The sequence below is a fragment of the Rhinoderma darwinii genome, chromosome 1, assembly GCF_050947455.1.
Source record: "Rhinoderma darwinii isolate aRhiDar2 chromosome 1, aRhiDar2.hap1, whole genome shotgun sequence".
Taxonomy (NCBI): Eukaryota; Metazoa; Chordata; class Amphibia; order Anura; family Rhinodermatidae; genus Rhinoderma; species Rhinoderma darwinii.
Genome location: NC_134687.1, coordinates 643061174 through 643085270, shown reverse-complemented (window position 1 = coordinate 643085270; position 24097 = coordinate 643061174). Strand labels below are relative to the sequence as shown.

The 24097-nt window shown below is 44.0% G+C and overlaps 2 protein-coding genes across 3 annotated transcripts in view; one reads left to right on the top strand and one right to left on the bottom strand.

Moving 5' to 3' along the window:
* The window catches only part of LOC142660517 (uncharacterized), a 479487-nt gene extending 459810 nt beyond the window's left edge, over positions 1-19677 (bottom strand). For both annotated transcript variants that reach the window (XM_075837164.1, XM_075837247.1), the window contains exons 1-10: positions 19578-19677; positions 16587-16750; positions 15939-16118; positions 15731-15854; positions 6605-6702; positions 4894-4972; positions 4671-4768; positions 2912-2990; positions 2697-2794; positions 2431-2542 (exon numbers count right to left, since the gene is read on the bottom strand). In XM_075837164.1, the coding sequence (XP_075693279.1) occupies positions 2431-2542; positions 2697-2794; positions 2912-2990; positions 4671-4768; positions 4894-4972; positions 6605-6702; positions 15731-15854; positions 15939-16118; positions 16587-16664 (946 nt within the window). In that variant the 5' untranslated portion in view covers positions 16665-16750; positions 19578-19677. The remainder of the gene's footprint in view (positions 1-2430; positions 2543-2696; positions 2795-2911; positions 2991-4670; positions 4769-4893; positions 4973-6604; positions 6703-15730; positions 15855-15938; positions 16119-16586; positions 16751-19577) is intronic.
* Positions 19678-21365: 1688 nt separating this feature from the next.
* On the top strand, positions 21366-22207 carry LOC142695534 (oocyte zinc finger protein XlCOF29-like). The gene is made up of 2 exons (XM_075847616.1): positions 21366-21522; positions 21989-22207. The coding sequence occupies exons 1-2, from the start codon at positions 21445-21447 to the stop codon at positions 22205-22207; spliced, it is 297 nt and encodes a 98-aa protein (XP_075703731.1). The 5' UTR covers positions 21366-21444.
* The last annotated feature ends 1890 nt before the right edge of the window (positions 22208-24097 follow it).

Here is a 24097-nt window from a genome sequence, read left to right as displayed (position 1 = left end):
GGGACACGTGTCACATTGATATATTGGGTCATCCCTTATCTCCCTCTTATAGCAGACTTTGCACCTCTTTTGACTTTTTCCCTTCTTGCCAGTTTGGGGAACTTCTCCTGGAAAGTGTTGCCGCCCTGGTACGATGTGTGTGGCCCCGCTTCCAGAAGTACTGGGTGCCCCCCCTTCTTGGTCCCTAAAGATTAGGTTCTTGATAATCACCTCTTGAAATTCCAGGAAAGTTCCCGTCTGGCATGCACATCGACATAGCACGTACGCATTGTACAAAGCCATCTGTATGATGTGCCCGGCCAGCTTCTTATACCACACCGCATGGCGCTGTAGGGCTTCAGGATTTGATCTGACAAGTCCACCCCTCCCATGTACCTATTGTAGTCCAGGATGCAGTCTGGTTTGGGGGTGGCCTTTCCTTCATATATCCTAAACCTGTAGCTATACCCTGATGCACTCTCGCACAGCTTAGACATCTTCACGCCATACCTTGCCCTCTTACCCGGCAGGTACTCGCGGAATTGAACCCTCCCTTTAAAATGTACCAAGGACTCATCAATAGAAATACACTTCTTGGGGGTGAATGCTTGGGAAAACCGGGCACTGAAACTGTCTAATAGGGGTCTCCGTTTATACAAACTGTCAAAACTGGGGTCATCTCGGGGTGGGCACGGCTCATTATCAATATAATGTAAGAAGCGAAGTATTGCCTCATTTATTTATTTTTTTAGGTTACAGTTCAGTTCTGAAGTTGCTTTGAGGGGCCCATATATTAGAAACCCCTATCAAACACCCCATTTTAGAAACTAGACCCCTCAAAGTATTCACAACAGCATATAGAAAGTTTATGAACCCTTTAGGTGTTTCACAGAAATTTAGAGCAAAGTAGAGGTGAGGTTTAAATTTTTTTTTGGCCAGAAAATCCTCTTTATTCCATTTTTTTTACAACACAATTGGATTTATCAGAGAAACGCAACTTAATACTTATTGCCCAGATTCTGACAGTTTTGAGAAATATCCCACATGTGGCGCTAGTGCGGTAATGGACTGAAGCACCGGCCTCCGAAGCAAAGGAGCACCTAGTGGATTTTGAGGCCTCCTTTTTATTAGGCACCATGTCCGGTTTGAAGAGGTCTTGTGGTGCCAAAACATTGGGAACCCCCCAAAAGTGACCCCAATTTGGAAGCTAGACCCCTTGAGGAATGCATTGTAGTTTTCTTGGGGTGAATGCGGCTTTTTGATCAATTTTTATTCGATTTTTAGGTGACGTGGTGACTAAAAAACAGCACTTCTAATATTGTTTTTGTATTCTATTTTTTTTACAGCGTGCACCGTGCGCTATAAATGACATATTCACTTTATTCTGCGGGGCGATACGATTACGGCGATACCAGATGTTTATAGGTTTTTTATGTCTTATGGCGTTTGCACAATAAAATAAGTTTGGTAAAAAATCATTCACTTTTTGTGTTACCTTATTCTAAGAGCCAGAACTTTTTTATTTTCAATCAATAAAGCCGTGCGAGGACTTATTTTTTGCGTAACGAACTGTAGTTTCGATCAGTACCATTTTTCGGTACATGCGACTTATTGATCTCTTTTTATTCAATTTTTTGGGAGGTGAAGTGACCAAACAATTGTGATTCTGGTACGGTTTATTATTATTTTCTTTTACGGCGTTCACCGTGCGGGATAAATAATGAAATCATTTTGTAGTTCAGGCCGTTACGGACGCGGCGATACCAATTATGTACAGTTTATTTGTTTGTTTATATTTTTTTATTAATAATAAAGGACTGATAAGGGAAAAAGGGGGATTTTTACTTTTTATACTTTTAAAACTTTTATTTTCTTATTTTTACACATCTTTTTGTAACTTTTTTTTTACTGTATTACTTTGTCCCACTAGGGGACTTGAGGGCAGGAGGCCCTGATCGCTATTCTAATACACTGCACTACATGCGTAGTGCAGTGTATTAGAGCTGTCAGCTACTCACTGACAGCAAGCATAATGGGTCCTGACGTTGTCAGGACCCACTAGACTTCCGTCGATGGCATAGCCGGACGCCATTGTTTGGTGTCCGGTTGCCATAGTCACCATCGCTGGCCGCTATAGTGTAGCAGGCCGGCGATGGCAGCTTAACCCCTAAAAAGCCGCGATCTCTATAGAACGCGGCTTTTAAGGGGTTAATCAGCGGGGACACAGCGATCGGTGCCCGCTGTAGGAGCTGTGACAGCTGCTGTACGAGACAGCAGCTGTCACAGCTCCTGTATGTGTCGGGAGGACGGCCGAAACGGCCGTTACTCCCGAGACGTACTATTAGGTCATGGAGCGCGAACGCTATAGTTACCATGACCTAATAGTACGTCCAGGAGCGGGAAGGGGTTAACAAACCTACCAATTCACTTTCTAAATCCATTATTACTTACCTCTGGTAACACCTCCTGGAATTTCCTCCTCCACTTCACACTTACATGGTTGATCTCCCCTCACCCGCTCTTCTTCTTTATCCCCTGCTTCAATATTAGTCAGATCTTCCCCCTGATTTCACATATGTAACAATTCAGTACAATACAGCAGAGACTGCGAAGAATCTAACAGACCAACATAAGAAACCACCAAAATCTATGACCACAGGACCAAAAAGCTCCACACCCCCCTATAGAGAACTGGTATAGGACTCAGCTTCATCTACCTGATGATTCTCTGGGACATTGTGATTTTCCTCTGGACAGTCCTGGGAATACAGAGGACTGGGACATCTCCCTGGTGGATTTCTACAACTGGATCCATCTGTAGGAAAAACACAGTGGCGGAATAGACTGTTTACATGTGATGATGGGAGTAATATCTTTGTGACTCTCAAAACAGGTTTGTCTGTACAACTAATGAAAGTCTCCCGCTCCTTACACTGCTGATCAGCCATTACATCCGTCTCCTCTTCTGCTTCATCTTTAACCTCAACCTTAATATAAATCAGGTTTTCGCCCTAAACAGACAAGAAAGAAAATGTAAAATTAACTTGGGTTCAATTAGCAGAGGCGTAGCTAGGATCTCCAGCACCCAGGGCAAATATTTAGTTTGGTGCCCACCCATACCCCCCCCAACTTCTTTCCTGACATCTCCTTCCCCCTCGCCATGTTTAATTTCTCTACTAATCAAGAGATATCATTTTTTTTTCACCTTTTTCTTTTTCTATATTTCTTGATAATAATACCATTTGTATATTTTATAAGCAATATAGTTCTATAAAGGGAGTTTCCATAACAATAAATTGAAAGAAATTAAATTAAAGAGGTCAGTGCCCGACTACAACAGATTGTATAACTGAGGCTAGTGAGACTATATGGTGACATAATCGAAACAGCCTCCTCTTTTAGATAGTGTCACACCCTCCTTGTAGATACTGCCACACAGCCCCCTGTAGATACTGACACACACACCCCCCTTATAGTCACACCCCCCCTTGTAGATACTGCCACACACACCCCCTTATAGTCACAACCGCCCTTGTATATACTGCCACACACACCCCCTTATAGTCACACCGCCCCCCTTGTAGATACGGCCACATACATCCCCTTGTAGAAACTGCCACACACCCCCCCCCTTGTAGATGCTGCCACACAACACCCCCCTTGTAGATGCTGCCACACACACTCCCTTGTAGATACTGCCACACAGCCCCCTTGTAGATTGTGTCACACACACCGTTTTGTACATAGTGTCACACAGCCCCTTGTAGATACTGCCAAACAGCCCCCCTTGTAGAAACTGCCACAACTCCCCCCTTGTAGATACTGCCACTGCCCTCTTGTAGATTCTGCCACCTCCCTCTTTGTAGATACTGCCACACAGCCCCCCTTGTAGATACTGCTATAAAAACAGCCCCTCCTTGTAGATTGTGCCCCACAGCCCCCCTTGTAGAGACTGCCACACACACCCCCTAGTAGATAGTACACCCTTGTAGATACTGCCACAGACTCCTGTAGTTAGTGCCACATAGCCCCCCTGTAGATAGTGCCACACAGCCTCCCTTGTAGATACTGCCACAGAGCTCCCCCTGTAGATCGTGCTACACCCCCCCTCCCGTAGATAGTGCCATTGGGGCTCCTTTTCCGAGTGGAATTCCCGCTCTGCCCAAGGATTCCTCTCCTGGAGGAGCCCCTAGACGTCACTGTCCACATATGGATAGTAACGTCAGGGGCTTCTCCAAGAGTGGAGTCTCTGGCCAGAGAGTCTGCAACGCTCTGGCTGGGTATTCCACTCCAGGAGGAGCCCCTGATGTCACTATCCATATATGGACAGTGACGTCAGGGGCCCCCTTTAGTAGCGGAATATCCTGTCAGAGCATCAGCAACTCTCTGGCCGGGGACTCCACTCCAGGAGAAGTGAATGACAGAGCAGGGATAGTTTCCTGCCCTGCCAAAAATTTTAAATTGTATCTGCGTCCTGAGGTCGCAGATACAGTTGAATATGGCAGTTGCCGGGATGTGTCCGGGCAGTAATTTGCTGGGACTGTCCCGGCAAATTCAGGATTGTTGACAACAATGCCGGTGTTGCCCCCCTACCTTCTTTCCTATCTGTGCCCGGGGCACATTTCTCGCCTGCCCACCCCCCCCCCCTCAGCTTTATAGTCATATTTTGATGAGAGTTTAGCGCCATCTACCTGGTGATTCTCTGGGATATTGTGATTTTCCTCTGCACAGTCCCAGGAATACAGAGGACTGGGACATCTCTCTGGTGTATTTCTCCTACTGGATCCGACTGTAGGAAACACACATAGAAGGAATAGATTGTTTACATGTGATGATGAGATGATGGGCGTAGTATCTAGCTGACCCTCAATACAGGTGTGTCTTTACAACAAATTAAAGTCTCCCCCTCCTTACACTGCTGATCAGCCATTATATCCGTCTCCTCTTCTGCTTCATCTTTAGCCTCGAGCTTAATATCAATAAGATTTTCACCCTAAACAGACAAGAAAAAAATGCAAAATGAACTTGGGTTCAATTACTTTAAAGCAGAGACGTAGCTAGGTAATCCAGCACCAAGGGCAAAGATTTAGTTTGCCCCCCCCCCTCCAACTCCTCTTCCGACATCTCTTTCCCCCTCGCCAGGTTTGCTTTCACCTACCAATCAATATGATGTAATTTTTTTTCACTTTTGTTTTTATTTTTTTATTTAACTTCAGCATAAAATCATTTGTGCATTTTACAAGCAATATAGTTCTATAAGGGAGTTACCATAACAATAAATTAAAAGAAAATAAATAAAGAGGTCAGTGCCAGACTAAAACAGATTGTATAACTGAGGGTAATGAGACTATATGGTGACATAATGAACAGCCTCCTTTTGTAGATAGTGCCACACAGCCCCCCTTGTAGATAGTGTCTCTCACGAACACTTGTAGTGTCACGAAACCCACCCTGTAGTGTCACCCACCTACCCATGTAGATAGTGTCACCCCCCTTGTATAGTCCACACCCGCCCTCGTAGATCTTGCCACACAGCCCCCCTTGTAGATCGCGCTCCACATAAAGCCACCTTCTAGATAGCGCCACAAACCCCCACTGTAGATAGTGCCACACAGCCCCCCTTGTAGACAGTACCACATAGCCCCCCTTGTTGATACTGCCCTTCCAAACTATCCCTAGTAGACAGTACTACAACCCCCTTGCAGATAGTGCCACCACCACCCTTATAGATACTGCCACACAGCTACCGCTGTCTATACTGCCAAACTCCCCCATAGGAGAAACTGCCAAACTCCCCCATAGGAGAAACCGCCAAACACCCCTCCTGTAGATAGTGCCACACATCCCTTGTATAGAACGCCACACCCCCTTGTAGGTAATAACACACTCCCCCCAAGGGATAGTGCCAAACACAGCCCTCTGTAGATAGTGCCACACACACCCACATGTAGATAAAGCCACACAGCCCCCCTTGTAGATAGTGCCACACACACACACAACCCTGTAGATAGTGCTACACCCCCCTCCCTGTAGATAGTGCCATTGGGGCTCCCTCTAGGAGTGGAATCCCCGCTCTGCCCGGGGATTCCTCTCCTGGAGGAGCCCGACGTCACTGTCCATATATGGACAGGGGTGTCAGGGGCTCCCTTTAAGAGCAGAATACCCGGCCAGAGCATCGGCAACTCTCTGGCCGGGGATTCCACTCCAAGAGTGAATGGCAGAGCAGTGATAGTTTCTTGATCTGCCATAATATTCAATTGTATCTGAGGACGCAGATACATTTGAATAGGGCAGTTGCCGGGATACACTAAGAACCTCCCTATTATAAGTAGATTTAGCTTTAGTGCATATTTATTTATATTTAGTGGTTTAGGTGGCATTAGTGTCGCAGTGTGCTGTCGCCATTCTTTTTCTGCTGAGGACGCAGATACATTTGAATAGGGCAGTTGCCGGGATACGTCCGTGCGGTAATTTGCTGGGACTGTCCCGGCAAATTCAGGATTTTTGTTTACTATGCCCATGTCGCCCCCCTACCATCTTTCCTAATTGTGCCAGCGGCACAATCTCCGTCTGCCCCCCCCTCAGCTTTATAGTCATATTTTGATGAGAGTTTAAAGCCATATACCTGATGATTCTCTGGGACAATGTGATTTTCCTCTGAACAGTCCTGGGAATACAGAGGAATGAGACATCTCTCTGGTGGATTTCTCCTACTGGATCCATCTGTAGGAAACACACAGTGACTAAATACATGACTACTGTATATCGGTCTATATATCACACACTTTTGTCACCACCTTCAAATCTATGTTTATTTAATCAAAGTAAAAGGGCGTGTCCTGACATTTGCAAATACAGTTGAAAGAGGTCGGGCGCAGAGGACATTTATTAACCTGCTTATTAGGGAATTCTAAATTTCAAGAGAGGGAACCCACAGTGAAGACCCTCATCGCTTATTAGTTACACAAAGTACCTGTATAAAGGAAAACAACTACTCCAAGTTCCAACTTCAAAGCGTTCAGTGCTTAAAGTGCTGACAAACTACAAATTCCCTAGATCTTAATCCGATCGATGATCTGTAGAATGCGCTGGAAAAACAAGTCCGATCAAATGAGGCCGCACCTCACAATTTACAGGACTTAAAGGATCTGCTGCTAACATCTTGTGGCAGATACCACAGGAACTTTCAGTGGTCTTGTATCACAGCTGTTTTGGTGGCACGAAAGGGACATACACAATATTAGGAAGCTGGTTTTAATGTTATGGCTGATGGGTGTATATCTTGGGCTCTGTGCAGACCACGTTTTGAGCCTTCCATACATGTCAGGACTCCCGACGTATACCTTCCACGGAAGGCTGCAATGTATCCCACTAAATAGACGGTGGGATACGTTGCCTATACAGACCCTTTCCCCTCGCAGGCAGTGCTTCACTGAACAATACACATTATAGGGAAACAAGGAGGGGTACTTTTTACTACTACCATGAGGAAGAGGCAATCAGTGTAACAGAGGTACAAAGTGATCACCCCACCTTGCCTTTACCTCTTCCATACTTCTCCTTGTTCCCCCATATACTATGTATAGTTCATAGAAACAATGCCTGTCATGCTGTATGTATTGTAGTTTGTTCCCCTCTTGCAGCCGCTTCATTCGGGGAGTATGTATTGTGCCCAGCTATGAGGTGCGGGCCAGAAGTGGGGAGTGTTCTTGTCTGCGGCACGAGCACAGCTGTGGCAAGGAGAAGGGGGCCACAGCCTACGTGCACACTGCAGGCCCTAATGTCTCTGTTCTAGAGAAGGTTATTAAAGGAGCAAGATCAGGTCAAGCCTATCCGTCTTACGATCCTCTAAGGTGGAGATACACAATATTGAAAGGATTGAGTTTGCCCAGGGAAGCTCCAGTGAGAACTGTTCAGTTACATCACTGGAGATTCTCACCTTATCCGCTTAACTGAGTCCTGTGACGGATGCCATATAGTGCCATCTGCCACCTATAGGCCCCCCATTGTAAAAGAAAAAAACCTTATGTTTAGGGTATATGTTTTTTACCGGACTCTGCAGAATGGAATACTGTAGTGTACTACGATATTCTATACAGTTTTTTTTGCTGTATACTGACGTATATCAGCCCGACGAAGGCCAAACAGATGGTTCAGTGAGGCACCTCAGGTAAGGGATCAAGGTATGGCCATAAGATTTCTTATATACAAAGATATTAAAATAATCCTATGGGCCAGTAACAGATGTGTATCAACTATGAATAATATGGTGGCAATGTATACTGCAGATAATACAATAAGGTTAGTAGATGAGAAGAATTTCTCCTTGTTGTTTACTAAACCTTTTTTTATTAAGAGTGATAGAATCATGAGAGGAGGGAAATGTAGGAGAACTTCACTATGGAATGGCCACTTGATCCATTTTGCCTGAATTTTGAATAATTCAATTAACTTCAGAATTGTTAATGGATTTTTGGATTAGAATATTTTGCTTTCTCACCACATCTCATTTTGGGCTGAACTTTTGTTGGATAACATCTGTATTTGGCTCGAACGCACTGATGATAAGGGGGCCACAACTTCTTGTTATCTTTAGTTTCAGCCGTTGAAAATAAAACAAACGATTATATGATTTACTGGCTTTTAATCATGAGCGGACGTCATTTAATTTTGTACTACTTAAAGGGGTTGTCCACTTTCTGAAAACTGATGACCTATCCACCAGATAGGCCATCAGTATATGATCGGTGCGTGTCAGACATCTGGAGCCCGCACCGATCCACAACTCTGGCTGTCTCCTGGCACCGAATGTGGCTCCGACCACTGGATGGCGGCCGTTCGGCAAAACTGCAGCTATGTTCCTATTCTTTGACCGGAGCCATGTTGCTTACGGCAACATCGTCCGGAGGCAGCCGGAGTGCCGGATCGGTGTGGGGACCCATAACCGATTACCTATCCAAGCAATTCTGAGACTGTTTTCTCGTGACATATTGTACTGTATGTTAGTGGAAAAACTTGATCAATAAATTCAGTATTTATTTGTGAAAATCACCAAACTTTAGAGAAAATTTGCAAAAATGTGCATTTTTCTAAATTTAAATGTATCTGCTTGTACGACAGATAGTTATACCACACACTATAGTTACGAATGAACATTTCCCATATGTCTACTTTATGTTGGCATCGTTTTTTGAACATCCTTTTATTTTTATTTTTCTAGGACGTTACAAGGCTTAGAACTTTATCAGCAATTTCTCAAATTTTCAAGAACATTTCCAAAACCTATTTTTATAGGAAGCAGTTCAGTTCTGAAGTGGCTTTGAGGGCCTTGTATATTAGAAACCCCCATAAGGAACCTAATTTTAAAAACGGCACCCCTCAAAGTATTCAACACAGAATTTAGAAAGTGTCTTAACCCTTAATTTTTTTACAGGAATTAAAGCAAAGTAGAGGGGAAATTTACAAATTTCTTTTTTATGTCGGAAAATCCATTTAAATCCATTCTTTCTGTAACACGAAAGGTTTTACCAGAGAAACCCAACTCAATATTTATTGCCCAGATACTGCAGTTTTTAGAAATATCCCACATGTGGCTTCAGAAGCAAAGGCGCACCTAGAGGATTTTGGGGCCTCCTTTTTATTAGAATATATTTTAAGCACCATGTCAGGTTTGAAGAGGTATTGTAGTGCCAAAACAGTGGCAACATACCCAAAAAGACACCATTTGGCAAACTACACCCATCAAGGAATTCATCAAGGGGTATAGTGAGCATTTTAACCACACAGGTTTATTGCTGAATTTAGTGGAATTAGTCCGTAAAAATGAAAATCTAAATTTTTTTTTAAATAAAACCTAGAAATTATCAATTTTTACAAAGAATAAAGAAGAAAAAGCACCCCAAGGTTTGTAAAGCAATATCTCCGGATTATGGCAAAACCCCATATGTGGTAATAAACGGCTGTTTGGACACACAGCAGGGCTCAGAAGCGAAGGAGCGCTATTTGGCTTTTGGAGCTCAAGTTTACTCAATTGGTTTTCGGGTGTCATGTCGCATTTGCAACACCCTGGAGGAACCAAAACAGTGGACACCCCCCAGAAGTGACCCCATTTTGGAAACTACAGCCCTAAAATGAATTTGTCTAGGGGTATAGTGAGCATTTTGATCCCATAGGTTTTTTGCTGAATTTAGTGTAATTAGGCCGTCAAAACTTCTATTGCTTTTTAATTCTTTTTTTTTACGACGTTCACCGTGTGCTATTAATGACCTATTTAATTTATTCTGTGGGTCGATGTGATTTATGGCGATACCATACGTATATAGGTTTTTTATGTTTGACGGTGTTTGCACGATAAAATCACGATTTTAAAAAAATGATTTCTTTTTTTGTCGCCATAGTCGAAGAGCCACAAAATTCTTATTTTACTATCAGGAAAGCCGTGTGAGGGCTTGTTTTTTTGCAGAACTGTAGTTTTTATTGGTACAATTTTTTTATTATTTTGACATTTTACTTTTGTACATTTTTAGTAACTTTTTTGAACTTTTTTTTTTTTTTTTTTTTAGTCCCACTAGGGACTTGAAGATCCAATTGTTGGATCGTTGTTATAATACCCTGCAATACTTATGTATTGCATGGTATTATACCTGTCAGTTTCACACTGACAGGAGGCATATTAGGTCCTGCCTCTGGCAGGACCTAATTGCCTTCCATAGATGGCAGACCCGGTTTCCATAGCAATCGCCCCCCGCAACAATCGGCCCCCCGCAATCGCGTAGCGGTGTGCCGATGTTGCTATAACAACTTAAATGCGGCGGTCGCTATTGACTGCTGCATTGAAGGGGTTAATCGGTTCGGATCACCGCTGTGGTCCGACCCAATGTTTTCCCCCAGTACTAAGGCTGCTAGTAGCAGCCCATACTGGGAGATGCCGGGCATAAGTGAGTGCCTGTGTGATGTTAGGAGCACACGTAGATTAACGGGATGCAGGCACAAGGACCAGTGCTGCAGCCCGTTAATCTACGTGGGGTGGTCGGGAAGGGGTTAAAGGCTATGTACACCCTCAAACTGAATTATTTTTATATTGTTTGTTTGGTTCCTAAATGTAAAATTAAGCAACTTACTAAATAGTCTTCATTAAAAATGTCCTACCACTTGGCTGCTGTAAGGTCTGTGTAACTCCTGTAGACAGCTGGTCTCCTGTAACTCAAATCCGTCATGCCACTGCTCCTGATGGCTGACTCTACCTCACTTCCCCCTCCCTTTTCTCAGTGTTAGAGATAGAAGCAGGGGGAGCTTGAACATAGCAGGTCCGCGTATAGCGAAAGCATCTTGACAGCATGTGTGCTCTCCTCCCTATCTTCACTATGATACTAACAGCTTGTGTGATCTGTCCTCCCTGATCACACATTGATCTGGTCTGTACAACCCATCCCCCCCCCCCCCCCCTCTGCTGCTATCTCTAACACCGAAAGAAGGGAAGTGGGCAAGAGGGGTTGAGTCAGCCATTTAGAGTAGTGCGGATTTGAGTTAGAATTTTCAGGAGACCAGCTGTCTACAGGAGTTACACAAACTCTACAGCAGACAAATGGTAGGAAATTTGAATGAAGAATATTTAGAAAGTGGCTTAATTTGCATTGAGGAAGAAAATGAAAAAAAAAAAAAATGCCGTTAAAAAAAGGTGTACATAGCCGTTAAAAAGGAACTTGTTAGTAGGTTTGAAGCCTATAAACCACCAGTACGCTGTCATGAAGCTGGAGTTTAGCATTCTAAACCCGCCTACCTCAAAAAAGGACATTTAGGGAATGTCTGCTTCATATGCGCATGCGCCAAATGTCGTTCCCGGACTCTTTTCGGTAAGTTGTAATTTACTTTACTAACTATTCCCTAAACGTCTATGAGGTAGAAAGGTATTGCACACTAGATCCCGGCTGTATAATGATATGCTGGTGGTTTAGTGGCTCCAAACCTACTGACAGGTTCCCTTAGTTATTATTGGTTGATCAAGGTTTCTTAGAAGGTGTGAACCTGCACTGTGGTTGGATATCAGTGTATTTCTAGGTTATTAATTATGGTATAAAATAAGCTGCACGTCTGGAACAAAGGCAAATCAGAAAAGAACCTTAAGGGCGTCGGGTCTCCTTATACAAGGTTAGAAACTCATACTGTAATAATTTGTCTTCGACAAATTATACGACAGAGGGCTAATATTAACCCCTTCCAGCATTGCTCCTTACATGTTCTGCACGGACAGGAGCTAAAGCAAGGAACGTGTGTTTGAAGCTCAGGCATCAGCCCCATCAGGAACGTCCGTCACACCCTCAGATATTATGATCAGGATCACAAAGAAAAAGCTGTCAATCATTCTGTGTGGGCGGGGGAAGCAGGACTCACAGGCTTTCTCTAGGTGTCCTGGCAGCATTTAAACCGTTCTTTACATGAAAATACTGAATGAAGTCATAGACAACGTTAAATCTCAGATCTCAGCTTCTACCCCCCGATCCTATGCTGCCCTCTGATAGGGGAATATAAGAGACCTGACAGATCCACACTAAATGGATTGTTCTAACTGGAGAAATCTTCTCAAAAAGGAAACTGGTCCAGACAGTAGCCGTGCGCCATGGGTCCAGCAGGTGAAAGCCGCAACGTCAGATTATATTGCTGGACTACACTGCGGGCGGTCAAAGATAATATGTACGTAATATTACACAACTCCCAATCACACGAACGCCAACAATATAATACAATGAAAGTAGCTCTTTAACTCTCTCACTGCTTATGCGGAGCCATGCTCATGCAGTAGAAAAAGTACGATACGGTTTATCCTGAGCACAGCTCGGACAGTGGTGTTACTGCAGGGAGAACGGCTTGTAATCATCAGCAGCTTCTCCCTGCACAGGAACAGTAAAGTTTAACCTGTCCATGACAACCCTGATGACCACATCTTTACACGGCAGAGACCCAATAATCCATAAAGAGAAATATACCTCCCTGCCCCTGTCTGCCAATAGGACAGATCTACATTACTACCAGTGACCCTGTATATTGTGTCTTACTAGGAAGATATTTAACCCTTACTTATATCTCTCCACACTTTACCATTACCAAATCCTGCGGGAGCAGGCTCCATAACTTTACGGTTCGGCCAGTGATGTGCGGCATTAGGACTTGGTGATGTAATTGCACTTCCTTTAATCGTAGGCAGTGATCCCATGTTCTCTGCTGGGTCCATGAAAATAATAATTACATTTACATATTTATATAAGGCTGTCCCCTCCCCCTTCTCTTCTCTAGGGGAAATACATTTAGTTCTGCTGATCTTTCGTCATAACTGAGATCTTCCATACCTCGTATTATCCCCAAATCTAAAATATCCCCCTCCATAAAAAACATAACCATCAGTTGGTATAAAAAACAAAAATCTGGCAAAAACGTTTGACAATTTAATGCATTTTGCTCCAAAAATTAATTAAATACTACACTTATATTCCTTGAAAATGGTTCCTAAAAAAAAAAAAAACCTACAGAAAACAAGATCTCACACCACAACAATTATGTAAAATAAAAGTTATGTCCAATGGAATGCAGGGGACGACGACTAATAGAATGGGGTACCGAGCCGGAGACCCCCGTTTGACAGTAATATATACTTATAGGACATATGGACCGTGATTATTATTACTCTTGTAAGTACAAAACTATTTAAGTGTCTACTAGCAGAACGTCTTATCTATGTGCAGAAGGGTAGACTCCAGTATTAGTAGATCTCACACTGAACCTGCAGAACATCTTTCCACACGATTGTCATGTCCGCTGTTCATACACGGTAGAACTTTACACTACGCATGTAGGAGAGATTATAAGAGCAGCGCAGATCAGTCACTGGTTATATAAGAGACTGTTCACACACAGAAGTCACTGTACCACTCATCTGAATGTGGTTAATAAAAAGTTATGTACACTACAATTCAAAAGTTTAGGGTCACTTAGAAATTTCCTTATTTTTGAAAGAAAAGCACAGTTTTTTTCAATGAAGATAACATTAAATTAATCAGAAATACACTCTATACATTGTTAATGTGCTAAATGACTATTCTAGCTGCAAACGTCTGGTTTTTAATGCAATATCTACATAGGTGTATAGAGGCCCATTTCCAGCAACCATCACTCCAGTGTTCTAATGGTACATTGTGTTTGCTAACTGTGTTAGAAGGCTAATGGATGATTAGAAAACACTTGAAAACCCTTGTGCAATTATGTTAGCACCGCTGTAAACAGTTTTGCTGTTTAGAGGAACTATAAAACTGACCTTCCTTTGAGCTAGTTGAGAATCTGGAGCATTACATTTGTGGGTTCGATGAAACTCTCAAAATGGCTAGAAAAAGAGAGCTTTCATGTGAAACGCGACAGTCTATTCTTGTTCTTAGAAATTAAGGCTATTCCATGCGAGAAATTGCCAAGAAACTGAAGATTTCCTACAACGGTGTGTACTACTCCCTTCAGAGGACAGCACACACAGGCTCTAACCAGAGTAGAAAGAGAAGTGGGAGGCCCCGCTGCACAACTGAGCAACAAGACAAGTACATTAGAGTCTCTAGTTTGAGAAATAGACGCCTCACAGGTCCTCAACATGCAGCTTCATTAAATAGTACCCGCAAAACGCCAGTGTCAACGTCTACAGTGAAGAAGCGACTCCGGGATGCTGGCCTTCAGGTCAGAGTGGCAAAGAAAAAGCCATATCTGAGACTGGCTAATAAAAGGAAAACATTAATATGGGCAAAAGCACACAGACATTGGACAGAGGAAGATTGGAAAAAAGTGTTATGGACAGACTAATCGAAGTTTGAGGTGTTTGGATCACACAGAAGAACATTTGTGAGACGCAGAACAACTGAAAAGATGCTGGAAGAGTGCCTGACGCCATCTGTCAAGCATGGTGGAGGTAATGTGATGGTCTGGGGTTGCTTTGGTGCTGGTAAAGTGGGAGATTTGTACAAGGTAAAAGGGATTTTGAATAAGGAAGGCTATCACTCCATTTTGCAACGCCATGCCATACCCTGTGGACAGCGCTTGATTGGAGCCAATTTCATCCTACAACAGGACAATGACCCAAAGTACACCTCCAAATTATGTAAGAACTATTTAGGGAAGAAGCCGGCAGCTGGTATTCTATCTGTAATGGAGTGGCCAGCGCAGTCACCAGATCTCAACCCCATAGAGCTGTTGTGGGAGCAGCTTGACCGTATGGTACGCAAGAAGTGCCCATCAAGCCAATCCAACTTGTGGGAGGGGCTTCTGGAAGCATGGGGTGAAATTTCTCCCGATTACCTCAGCAAATTAACAGCTAGAATGCCAAAGGTCTGCAAAGCTGTAATTGCTGCAAATGGAGGATTCTTTGACGAAAGCAAAGTTTGAAGGAGAAAATTATTATTTCAAATAAAAATCATTATTTCTAACCTTGTCAATGTCTTGACTATATTTTCTAGTCATTTTGCAACTCATTTGATAAATAGAAGTGTGAGTTTTCATGGAAAACACAAAATTGTCTGGGTGACCCCAAAGTTTTGAACGGTAGTGTACCTGCTGCAGAAACAACAACATTCAGATATATGGAAACTTCTACAACAAATCTGACCATCCCCTAGAGCAGCACTGAAGCAAAGCAAGGAACGTGCGATCAGAGATCAGGAATCACAGATTATATAATTATATATATATATATATATATATATATATATAATCTGTCTCTTGTTACCTTTTGATGTGCGTGGCCGGTAGTTCTCCGTCATGACCTCCTGGTACAGATCCTTGTGTCCTTCTAGATACTCCCACTCCTCCATGGAGAAATAGACAGTGACATCCTGACTCCTTACAGGAACCTGACACACACAATGATACAGTCATCACCCAGACACCTCCAGTGCGGTTACTGTAGAATTTCCCAGCATTCCCAGCAGTGTCACCTCTCCAGTCAGCAGCTCAGTCATCTTGTAGATCAGTTCTAAGATCTTCTTCTTATTGTTCTTCTCATGTATCCGGGAGTGAGGGGGAGGCTCTGTGATGGGACTACTGCTCCATCCTCCTGACTCATGGATGATGGGAGTCGTACAGTCACCCGATGTCTTCTTCACTATTGTGTACTCCTGTGTATGGAGAGAGAGACACTTAGAGAACTGAACACAGTATTCCCCCCTCAGTAGAAAGAGGGAGATTGTGACCCCGCTGTATAGAGCTCTAGTGACCCCACATCTGTAATACTGGAGACCTCACCTACAAAAAGACATTGAGGAAATAGAACGAGGCCAAAACTAAAAAGGAAATAATATTGGGGGGACTAGATGGACCATGTGCTCTCCTCCTGCCGTCATCTTCTATGTTTCTATATAGATGTCATCCCGATCCTCCTGGTTCCTGGTCATTCTCATTGCTCTACAACATTACTATTGCTGCATTGGTGACATGACACATAACTGACCGTATTGGTGGCTGATCTTCAGCTTCTTGACGTCACTTGGAAGGTCTGGACGCTGTTATACAGGACACTGGATTCTTCCTATTATGTAATGTCCCTTCCCTATGTGTGACTTGTTCTATAATATAGAAAAGTTTACCTCTCCGGTCAGCAGGTAGATGATCTCCAAGGTGAAGTTTAATATTCTTCTGCTCATCTCATTCCTGTGCTTGTCCATCCTTGGTGGGTCATTCAGGAGAAGGAACGTTGTGGAGGAGAAGATGAGAAAACTGGAGGATCTGGAGGATCTAGTACTGCAGACGTCTTTATGAAGAAAGGAGAAGCTGGAAATCATACAGGGGACAACATCATGTATGACATACAGAACCTCACTTATTCATCATTGAGAGAAACATCTTCTCAGAGCCGTCACCACATGGAATAAAGGGGTATTCCAAACACGGACATTTCTCCCCAGGATATGCCAGGAATGTCTGATAGATGCGGCTCCACCTCTGGGTGGCCTTGTTAGGCAGTTTCCGTAACTCCTATAGAAGAGAATGGAGAGACACAATCTGCTCAGGTCGTCCTGCTATATAATCTGCTGCCAACAGATCAGACTAGTGGTCAATGTGACAGATGCCCTTTATGAATTAATAGACCCCTAATATAAGATTTTACAGATATTAGAAGTTACCTCAGAGATCCTGGATCTTCAGAGACATCTAAAATTCTTATGTATTACAGTATTCCCCTATTCCTTGTAGATTGTTTTACCGGATAGTAATTGTAATTCACTGTACCCTATAACTAACACTTTGTTCACATCTGCAAGACAGACACCAACCATGGTTCATGCATGTCCGGGTCCTCCTTCTAGACCTGTCCTGTGCTTCTACATTACTCTGTGCTCCTCCTTCTAGACCTGTCCTTCGCCTTCTACATTACTCTGTGCTCCTCCTTCTAGACCTGTCCTTCGCCTTCTACATTGCTCTGTGCTCCTTCTAGACCTGTCCTCTGCTTCTACATTACTCTGTGCTCCTCCTTCTAGACCTGTCCTCTGCTTCTACATTACTGTGCTCCTCCCTCTAGACCTCCCTATAGACCTGTCCACCACCTGCAACACAGTAGACCATACATCCTTCTATGTGGCTTTTCATCTAACATTAGTGAACCCCTTCTACCCATTCTCAACTCAGCTGCATGGGTAAATCTACCTCTCCCCTCATTCCCCCTCTGCGGTCACTGGCTACCCATTACCTACTAAATTAAAAATATTAAAAAAGGACATGCAAGGTTGTCAACATCCTGTCCCCTCCATACAGCTCTGCCCTAATCTCCCAATAATTCCCCACACGTCATCTCCGCTCCTCTGTTCCTCACATCATCATCTAGAAGATTTCTCCCATGCATCACTCATACTCTGGAACTCTTTAACCCAACACATCAAATCTCTCCCACCATCCAAACCTTCACTAGTAACCTGAGCACCCCCTCTTCAGAAACACCCTGAAATAACCGGCTGCCACTACTCCACCAGATGACCAGCTTCTACCCTCACCTACTGACTCCTCTTCTAGAGTCTACGCGGGCAGGGTCTCTCCTCTTGTAGAGTGTAGTCTACGCGGGCAGGGTCTCTCTCCTCTTGTAGAGTGCAGTCTACCTCTCCTTCTCTTGTAGAGTGTAGTCTACGCGGGCAGGGTCTCTCTCCTTCTCTTGTAGAGTGCAGTCTACGCGGGCAGGGTCTCTCTCCTTCTCTTGTAGAGTGCAGTCTATGCGGGCAGGGTCTCTCCTTCTGGACCAGTCTGTCATACATTGTTTATTGTCTCTTCTTATGTACTTAGCCCCTTGGACACGCAGCCAACTTTTATTTTTCCTCCCTCCGTCCAAAACCCATAATTTTTTGATTTGTCCGGTGACATAGCCGGATGAGAACATGTCTTTTGTGGGACGTGATGAAGGTTTTCAAAGGGGTTTTCCACGAACGGACAAGAGATGATCTATCCACCGGATAGTTTACCAGTATATGAAGTCCAACAACAGGACCCTGCACCGATCAGCTGTCCCGGCTGCCGGATGTTTTGAACAGTATGCAGTAATTGGAGCAGGAAGCAAAGTTCTCCGACCACTGCCTAGCGGACGTTCTGCAGAAAGGCAGATCTGCTCCTATTCACTTGAACAGTATTGCAGCACGGCCGATATTCCGTGACCAGAGGTATCTGCTTTCAGCATGGACGGCTGGTGCCCGGAGGCAGCCGGAGCAGCTGATCGCTGTGGAGTCCGGGACCTATCCGGTGGAGGTCATCAGTTGTCCAGTTGTAGAAAACCCCTTTAATGTCCCCTATAATGTACTGGGAAAGAGGAAAAAAATCCTATTGTGTTATGGGCGTCGTTTTTGCAGCGTTCTCTATGCGGTAAATACGACTTGTTTACTTTATTCTCCGGGTCAATACGATTTCGGCGATACCAAAATTTACATATTTATCTTCTACAAGGAAAAAACGATTTGTTCAAAAAATAAAATGGTTTTGCGTCGCCGCATTGTGTGAGACAGAACTTTTTCTATTTTCCGGAGATTGTGCGAGGGTGTGTTTTTGTGTCCCGCGAGCTGTAGCTTTTGTTGGTGACATTTTGCGGTGCACATGACTTTTTATTCAATATGCGCAGTGACCAAAAACGGCGACGTTCACATTGTGAATTATTTTTTTCTGCGGGTTAAACAGCTTGATATTTTAATCATTTGGACTTTAACGGATGTGGCGATTACGTTACTTGTTTTTATTGCTTAAATCATTTTTTGTAATAATGTATTGCAATGGTAACCGGTCATCATCGCACAACTTCTTCAGAGGACAGAGGAAGCCTCTATCTCTAACTGATGTCACGGCATCTGAGGGGTTAAACAGCCGGGATTGCGCTGTCTCTAATCTTGGCGGTTGCCGGCGGCTGTCAGTAGTCGTGTACAGTGCAGGCTCCGCTCCTTCTAGTGTGACGGCGCATGTTCAAAATAACACTATAGATCAGAAGTCACCAAAGGGTTAAACACTCTTGTATTTCATATTTACAGGGCTTATAATGAATAATAATCACCAACACTGTGCCAAACAAAAACGCACCAAAACCGGACAGAAATGACCTCATGTAACCTTACCTTACTACTGCATCATGGGAAATCTCCTGACTGATAACAGAGAGAACAGTAAACAACAGCGGTGACCAGAAGTCATGTACACCCGACCAGCGCCGCTCTCTACCTCATACACGGAGACAGCTGAAGGACCTGTGATGACGTCCCACCATATGACACCGGCAGAAGAGAACAGAGCTCCGCCCCTCGTGTCCCGTGATCATCATCACTTTACACAGCATAGTAGCCCCGCCCCATCAGTAGCAGCGCTGGTCGGGCGTTCCCTCTGTTTTAGTGTGTATACAGACAGTTGTCAATCATTGAGTGACCCCGCCCACTGGACTCCTAGCCGGGATTTAACCCCTCCAGTGCCGGCCTCTTTGGGGTAAGTGGTTATTTCTGGTCTTTGTAGTGGTCGGGTGTTTTGTGGGACGAGTCGTGTTTTGTAATGACATAATATTCGGGACATACAACTTATTCACTGACTTTTATACGTTTCTTGTTAATGTCGTTCACCGTGCGGTTAAAGGGAATGTTCACACGCAGCGAATGTTCTGCCTGTGATTGGCTGCAGGGGTCACATGACGCCTTCTTTTTTATATATCTGTAACCTGCAGCGTTGCTGTGAACACGCGGTGGAGCCGCAGAGGATTCTGGGAACAATGGCGTTTGTTGCGGAACTTGACTTTCCATTGAACTTAATGGGGAAATTCTGCAACAAATGCGCAGCGAATCCGCGGTATAAATGCGATATCCTGCGTGTCTATAATCCGCCCCGCAGGTTAACCCCTTAACCACCAGGACAGGTTTAGTTTTTCCCTCTCCCGTCTTATCAAATCTATAACTTTTGTTTTCCTGTCAGTCCTGCAGTGCGAGGGATTATATTTTTCGGGTCGAGTTGTAGTTTTTCAGGGCGTCAAATAAAGTATCACATAATGTCACTGCAACTGTAAAACTTCTATGTGGGGGGAAATAGGAAAAATAATTCTGATACCCCCAATGTTTTTTTGTTTTTTTTGTGTGGTAAAGACGTCATGATAACTTTATTCTGCGGTCGATACGAATACGGTGATACCAAATTTCTATTGTTTTTCATGATGTGCGACATTTACAAAGAAAAACGAATTCTTTAAAAAATATTTGTTTTGTGTCGCTAAATTGTCAGAGCCAGAAGTTTTTATTTTTCCGTAAATGGAGCCGAGTGACGGCTTGTTTGTTGCTTGTGGGACGAGCTGTCAATTTTGATCACTTTTTATTAAAAAAAATTTCATGGCGTTTATTTTTTGTACATAACCAAAAACGTTACCTAAAACCACGTCTTGTGAGATGTCAGCAATGTCTCCCCAGTATCCGCCATTTATCAGGTTGTCAGGAGTCCGGTCTTCATTGTCTGAGGGAAATGTCTTCATTTTACTCTTCTCACCTGAGAGATATGCCATAAATGTCTGCTATATGGGGGTCCCACCTCTATGTGGAGAACGGGGGGTCCCCCGACCCGCCTGGTGAGGTGATGACTACATCCAGGTGGAGAATGAATGGGGAGGTGACCACACATGTGCCCGACTCTCTCCATTCACTTGTATAGGAGTTCCAGAAACAGCCGAGCACGGCCAGAGGTGGAGCCGCATCTATGAGACATTTCTGGCATATCCTGGGGAGAAATGTCCGTGTTGGGAATACCCCTTTATTCCATGTGGTGACGGCTCTGAGAAGATGTTTCTCTCAATGATCAATAAGTGAGGTTCTGTATGTCACACATGATGATGTCCCCTGTATGATTTCCATCTTCTCCTTTCTTCCTAAAGACGTCTGCAGTACTAGATCCTCCAGATCCTCCAGTTTTCTCATCTTCTCCTCCACAACGTTCCTTCTCCTGAATGACCCACAAAGGATGGACAAGGACAGGAATGAGATGAGCAGAAGAATATTAGACTTCACCTTGGAGATCATCTACCTGTTGAGCGGAGAGGTAAACTTTTCTACATTATAGAACAAGTCACACATAGGGAAGGGACACTACATAATAGGAAGAATCCAGTGTCCTGTATAACAGCGTCCAGACCTTCCAAGTGACGTCAAGAAGCTGAAGATCAGCCACCAATATGGTCAGTTATGTGTCATGTCACCAATGCAGCAATAGTAATGTTGTAGAGCAATGAGAATGACCAGGAACCAGGAGGATCAGGATGACCTCTATATAGAAACATAGGAGATGACGGCAGGAGGAGAGCACATGGTCCATCTAGTCCCCCCAATATTATTTCCTTTTTAGTTTTGGCCTCGTTCTATTTTCTCAATGTCTTTTTGTATGTGAGGTCTCCAGTATTACAGATGTGGGGTCACTAGAGCTCTATACAGCGGGGTCACAATCTCCCTCTTTCTACTGAGGGGGGAATACTGTGTTCAGTTCTCTAAGTGTCTCTCTCCATACACAGGAGTACACAATAGTGAAGAAGATATCGGGTGACTGTACGACTCCCATCATCCATGAGTCAGGAGGATGGAGCAGTAGTCCCATCACAGAGCCTCCCCCTCACTCCCGGATACATGAGAAGAAGATCTTAGAACTGATCTACAAGATGACGGAGCTGCTGACTGGAGAGGTGACACTGCTGGGAAATTCTACAGTAACAGCACTGGAGGTGTCTGGGTAATGACTGTATCATTGTGTGTGTCAGGTTCCTATAAGGAGTCAGGATGTCACTGTCTATTTCTCCATGGAGGAGTGGGAGTATCTAGAAGGACACAAGGATCTGTACGAGGTGGTCATGATGGAGGACTACCAACCGCGCACATCACAAGGTGAGAAGAGACAGATATATATTGGCATTACTGTGGGCACAGGCTGGACTGGCGGCCATGTTGAAGTCTTAAGACCATCATGTGTAGTACGTACACGTGTGTACAATGACATGTAATGTAGGAGCTCCACAAATTTATGTACGAGCGCATTAAAGCGAGGTGTACCGTCCTCGGCTTCATATATGTAATGTGCATGCCCTCAGCCCCGTCGGTCTCCTTCTCTGGACTCCTCTCGGTAACTTGTAAGCTCTTTTGCTGAAACGGAGGGTTTTGACGTGGGCAGGTTTGGAACACTAAATTCCAGGTACATAATGACATTCTGTGGGTTTGTGGCTCCAAACCTACTCACAAGGTTCCCTTCTAATTTCTGCCAGGACTCCTAGAGAAAGCCTGTGAGTCCTGCTTCCCCCGCCCACACAGAATGATTGACAGCTATTCCTTTGTGATCCTGATCATGAACTCTGAGGGTGTGACAGACGTTCCTGATGGGGCCGATGCCTGAGCTCCAAACACACATTCCTTGCTTTACCTCCTGTCCGTGCAGAACATGTAAGGAGTGATACTGGAATGGGTTAATATCAGCCCCCCCACAGACATTGAGATCACCTGCTGTAAATCTGTGATGTGGGGGCCATTACTTTACACATCTGTGCACAGTTGTGGGGCGGAACAAGAGAATCATAGTATGTGACCTGATGCTCATTTGTAGTGTGGAGGATGGGCAGTCGTACCAGGTGTATGTCCCTGCCGGTCATCAATCTCCGCCAGTGTGCTTCGCTGGTCATACATATATGTTGTATGTCGGCCGGACCTGCTCATTTTGCAATGTTTATGAAGACCACCCCCCCCGGACGGCAGATGTCAAGAGAGAGAAGGGTCGGCCTGTTGAATTTGAAGATTCCGGATCCTTTTGTTAATAGATAAGTCGCTATCAGAGGAGTCTGGCAGCGGTTTTCTCCCTATTGAAGACACATACACACCTGACCGAGCGTTCATGTATATGGAGAAGGTGAGGAATGATGGTTTAGCTGACCGCTATCTAGAGTGTATGGCCTCAGCAGGTCTCAAGTAATGGCTGCAAATCATTTAAGCCAAAATTCTGCCCTAAAAATCAACTGGGGGCTCCTTCCTTGTTAGGCCACAATTGGGTTATATTTCAGCATAGGAGAATGGCGCAATAAGCACATTTTGATGACAGATGGTCTTTAACCACTTGCTGCACCATGACGACACTGTCATGGCACGGGGGATACGTATGGATGGGGTTCATGGGCTCAGCTGAGCCCACTCTATATGGCGGCTATCGCCATAATCGTATTGACCCGCAGAATAAAGTGAACATGTCATTTTTACCGCACGGTGGACGCCATGACAACGAAACGCAAAAAATATTGGCAGAATTGTTGTTTTTTTCCAACTCCATCCCATAAAGAATTATTTTTCAGTTTCCCAATACATTATATAGTACATTAAATAGTTATATTAAAAAAACTAGCCCTCATATGGCTATGTCCACGGAAAATTAGAGGAAGATTAAAAAAAGATGAAGAAAAGATGAAAAATCTAAAAATGGCTGCAATGCCAAAGGGTTAAAGAGTCTCTGTCACCACATTATAAGTGCCATATGTTGTACATGATGTGATCAGCGCTGTAATGTAGATAACAGTGATCCTAGTAATAAAGAGTCTCTGTCACCACATTATAAGTGCCCTATCTTGTACATGGTGTGATCGGCGCCGTAA

Bases quoted from the DNA above. Each gene is read 5' to 3' on its own strand.
- LOC142695534 (XM_075847616.1), top strand. From the start codon at position 21,445: ATGGACAAGGACAGGAATGAGATGAGCAGAAGAATATTAGACTTCACC. The intron at 21,523-21,988 runs GTAAACTTTTCT...CTCCATACACAG, and splicing joins TCTACCTGTTGAGCGGAGAG to GAGTACACAATAGTGAAGAA.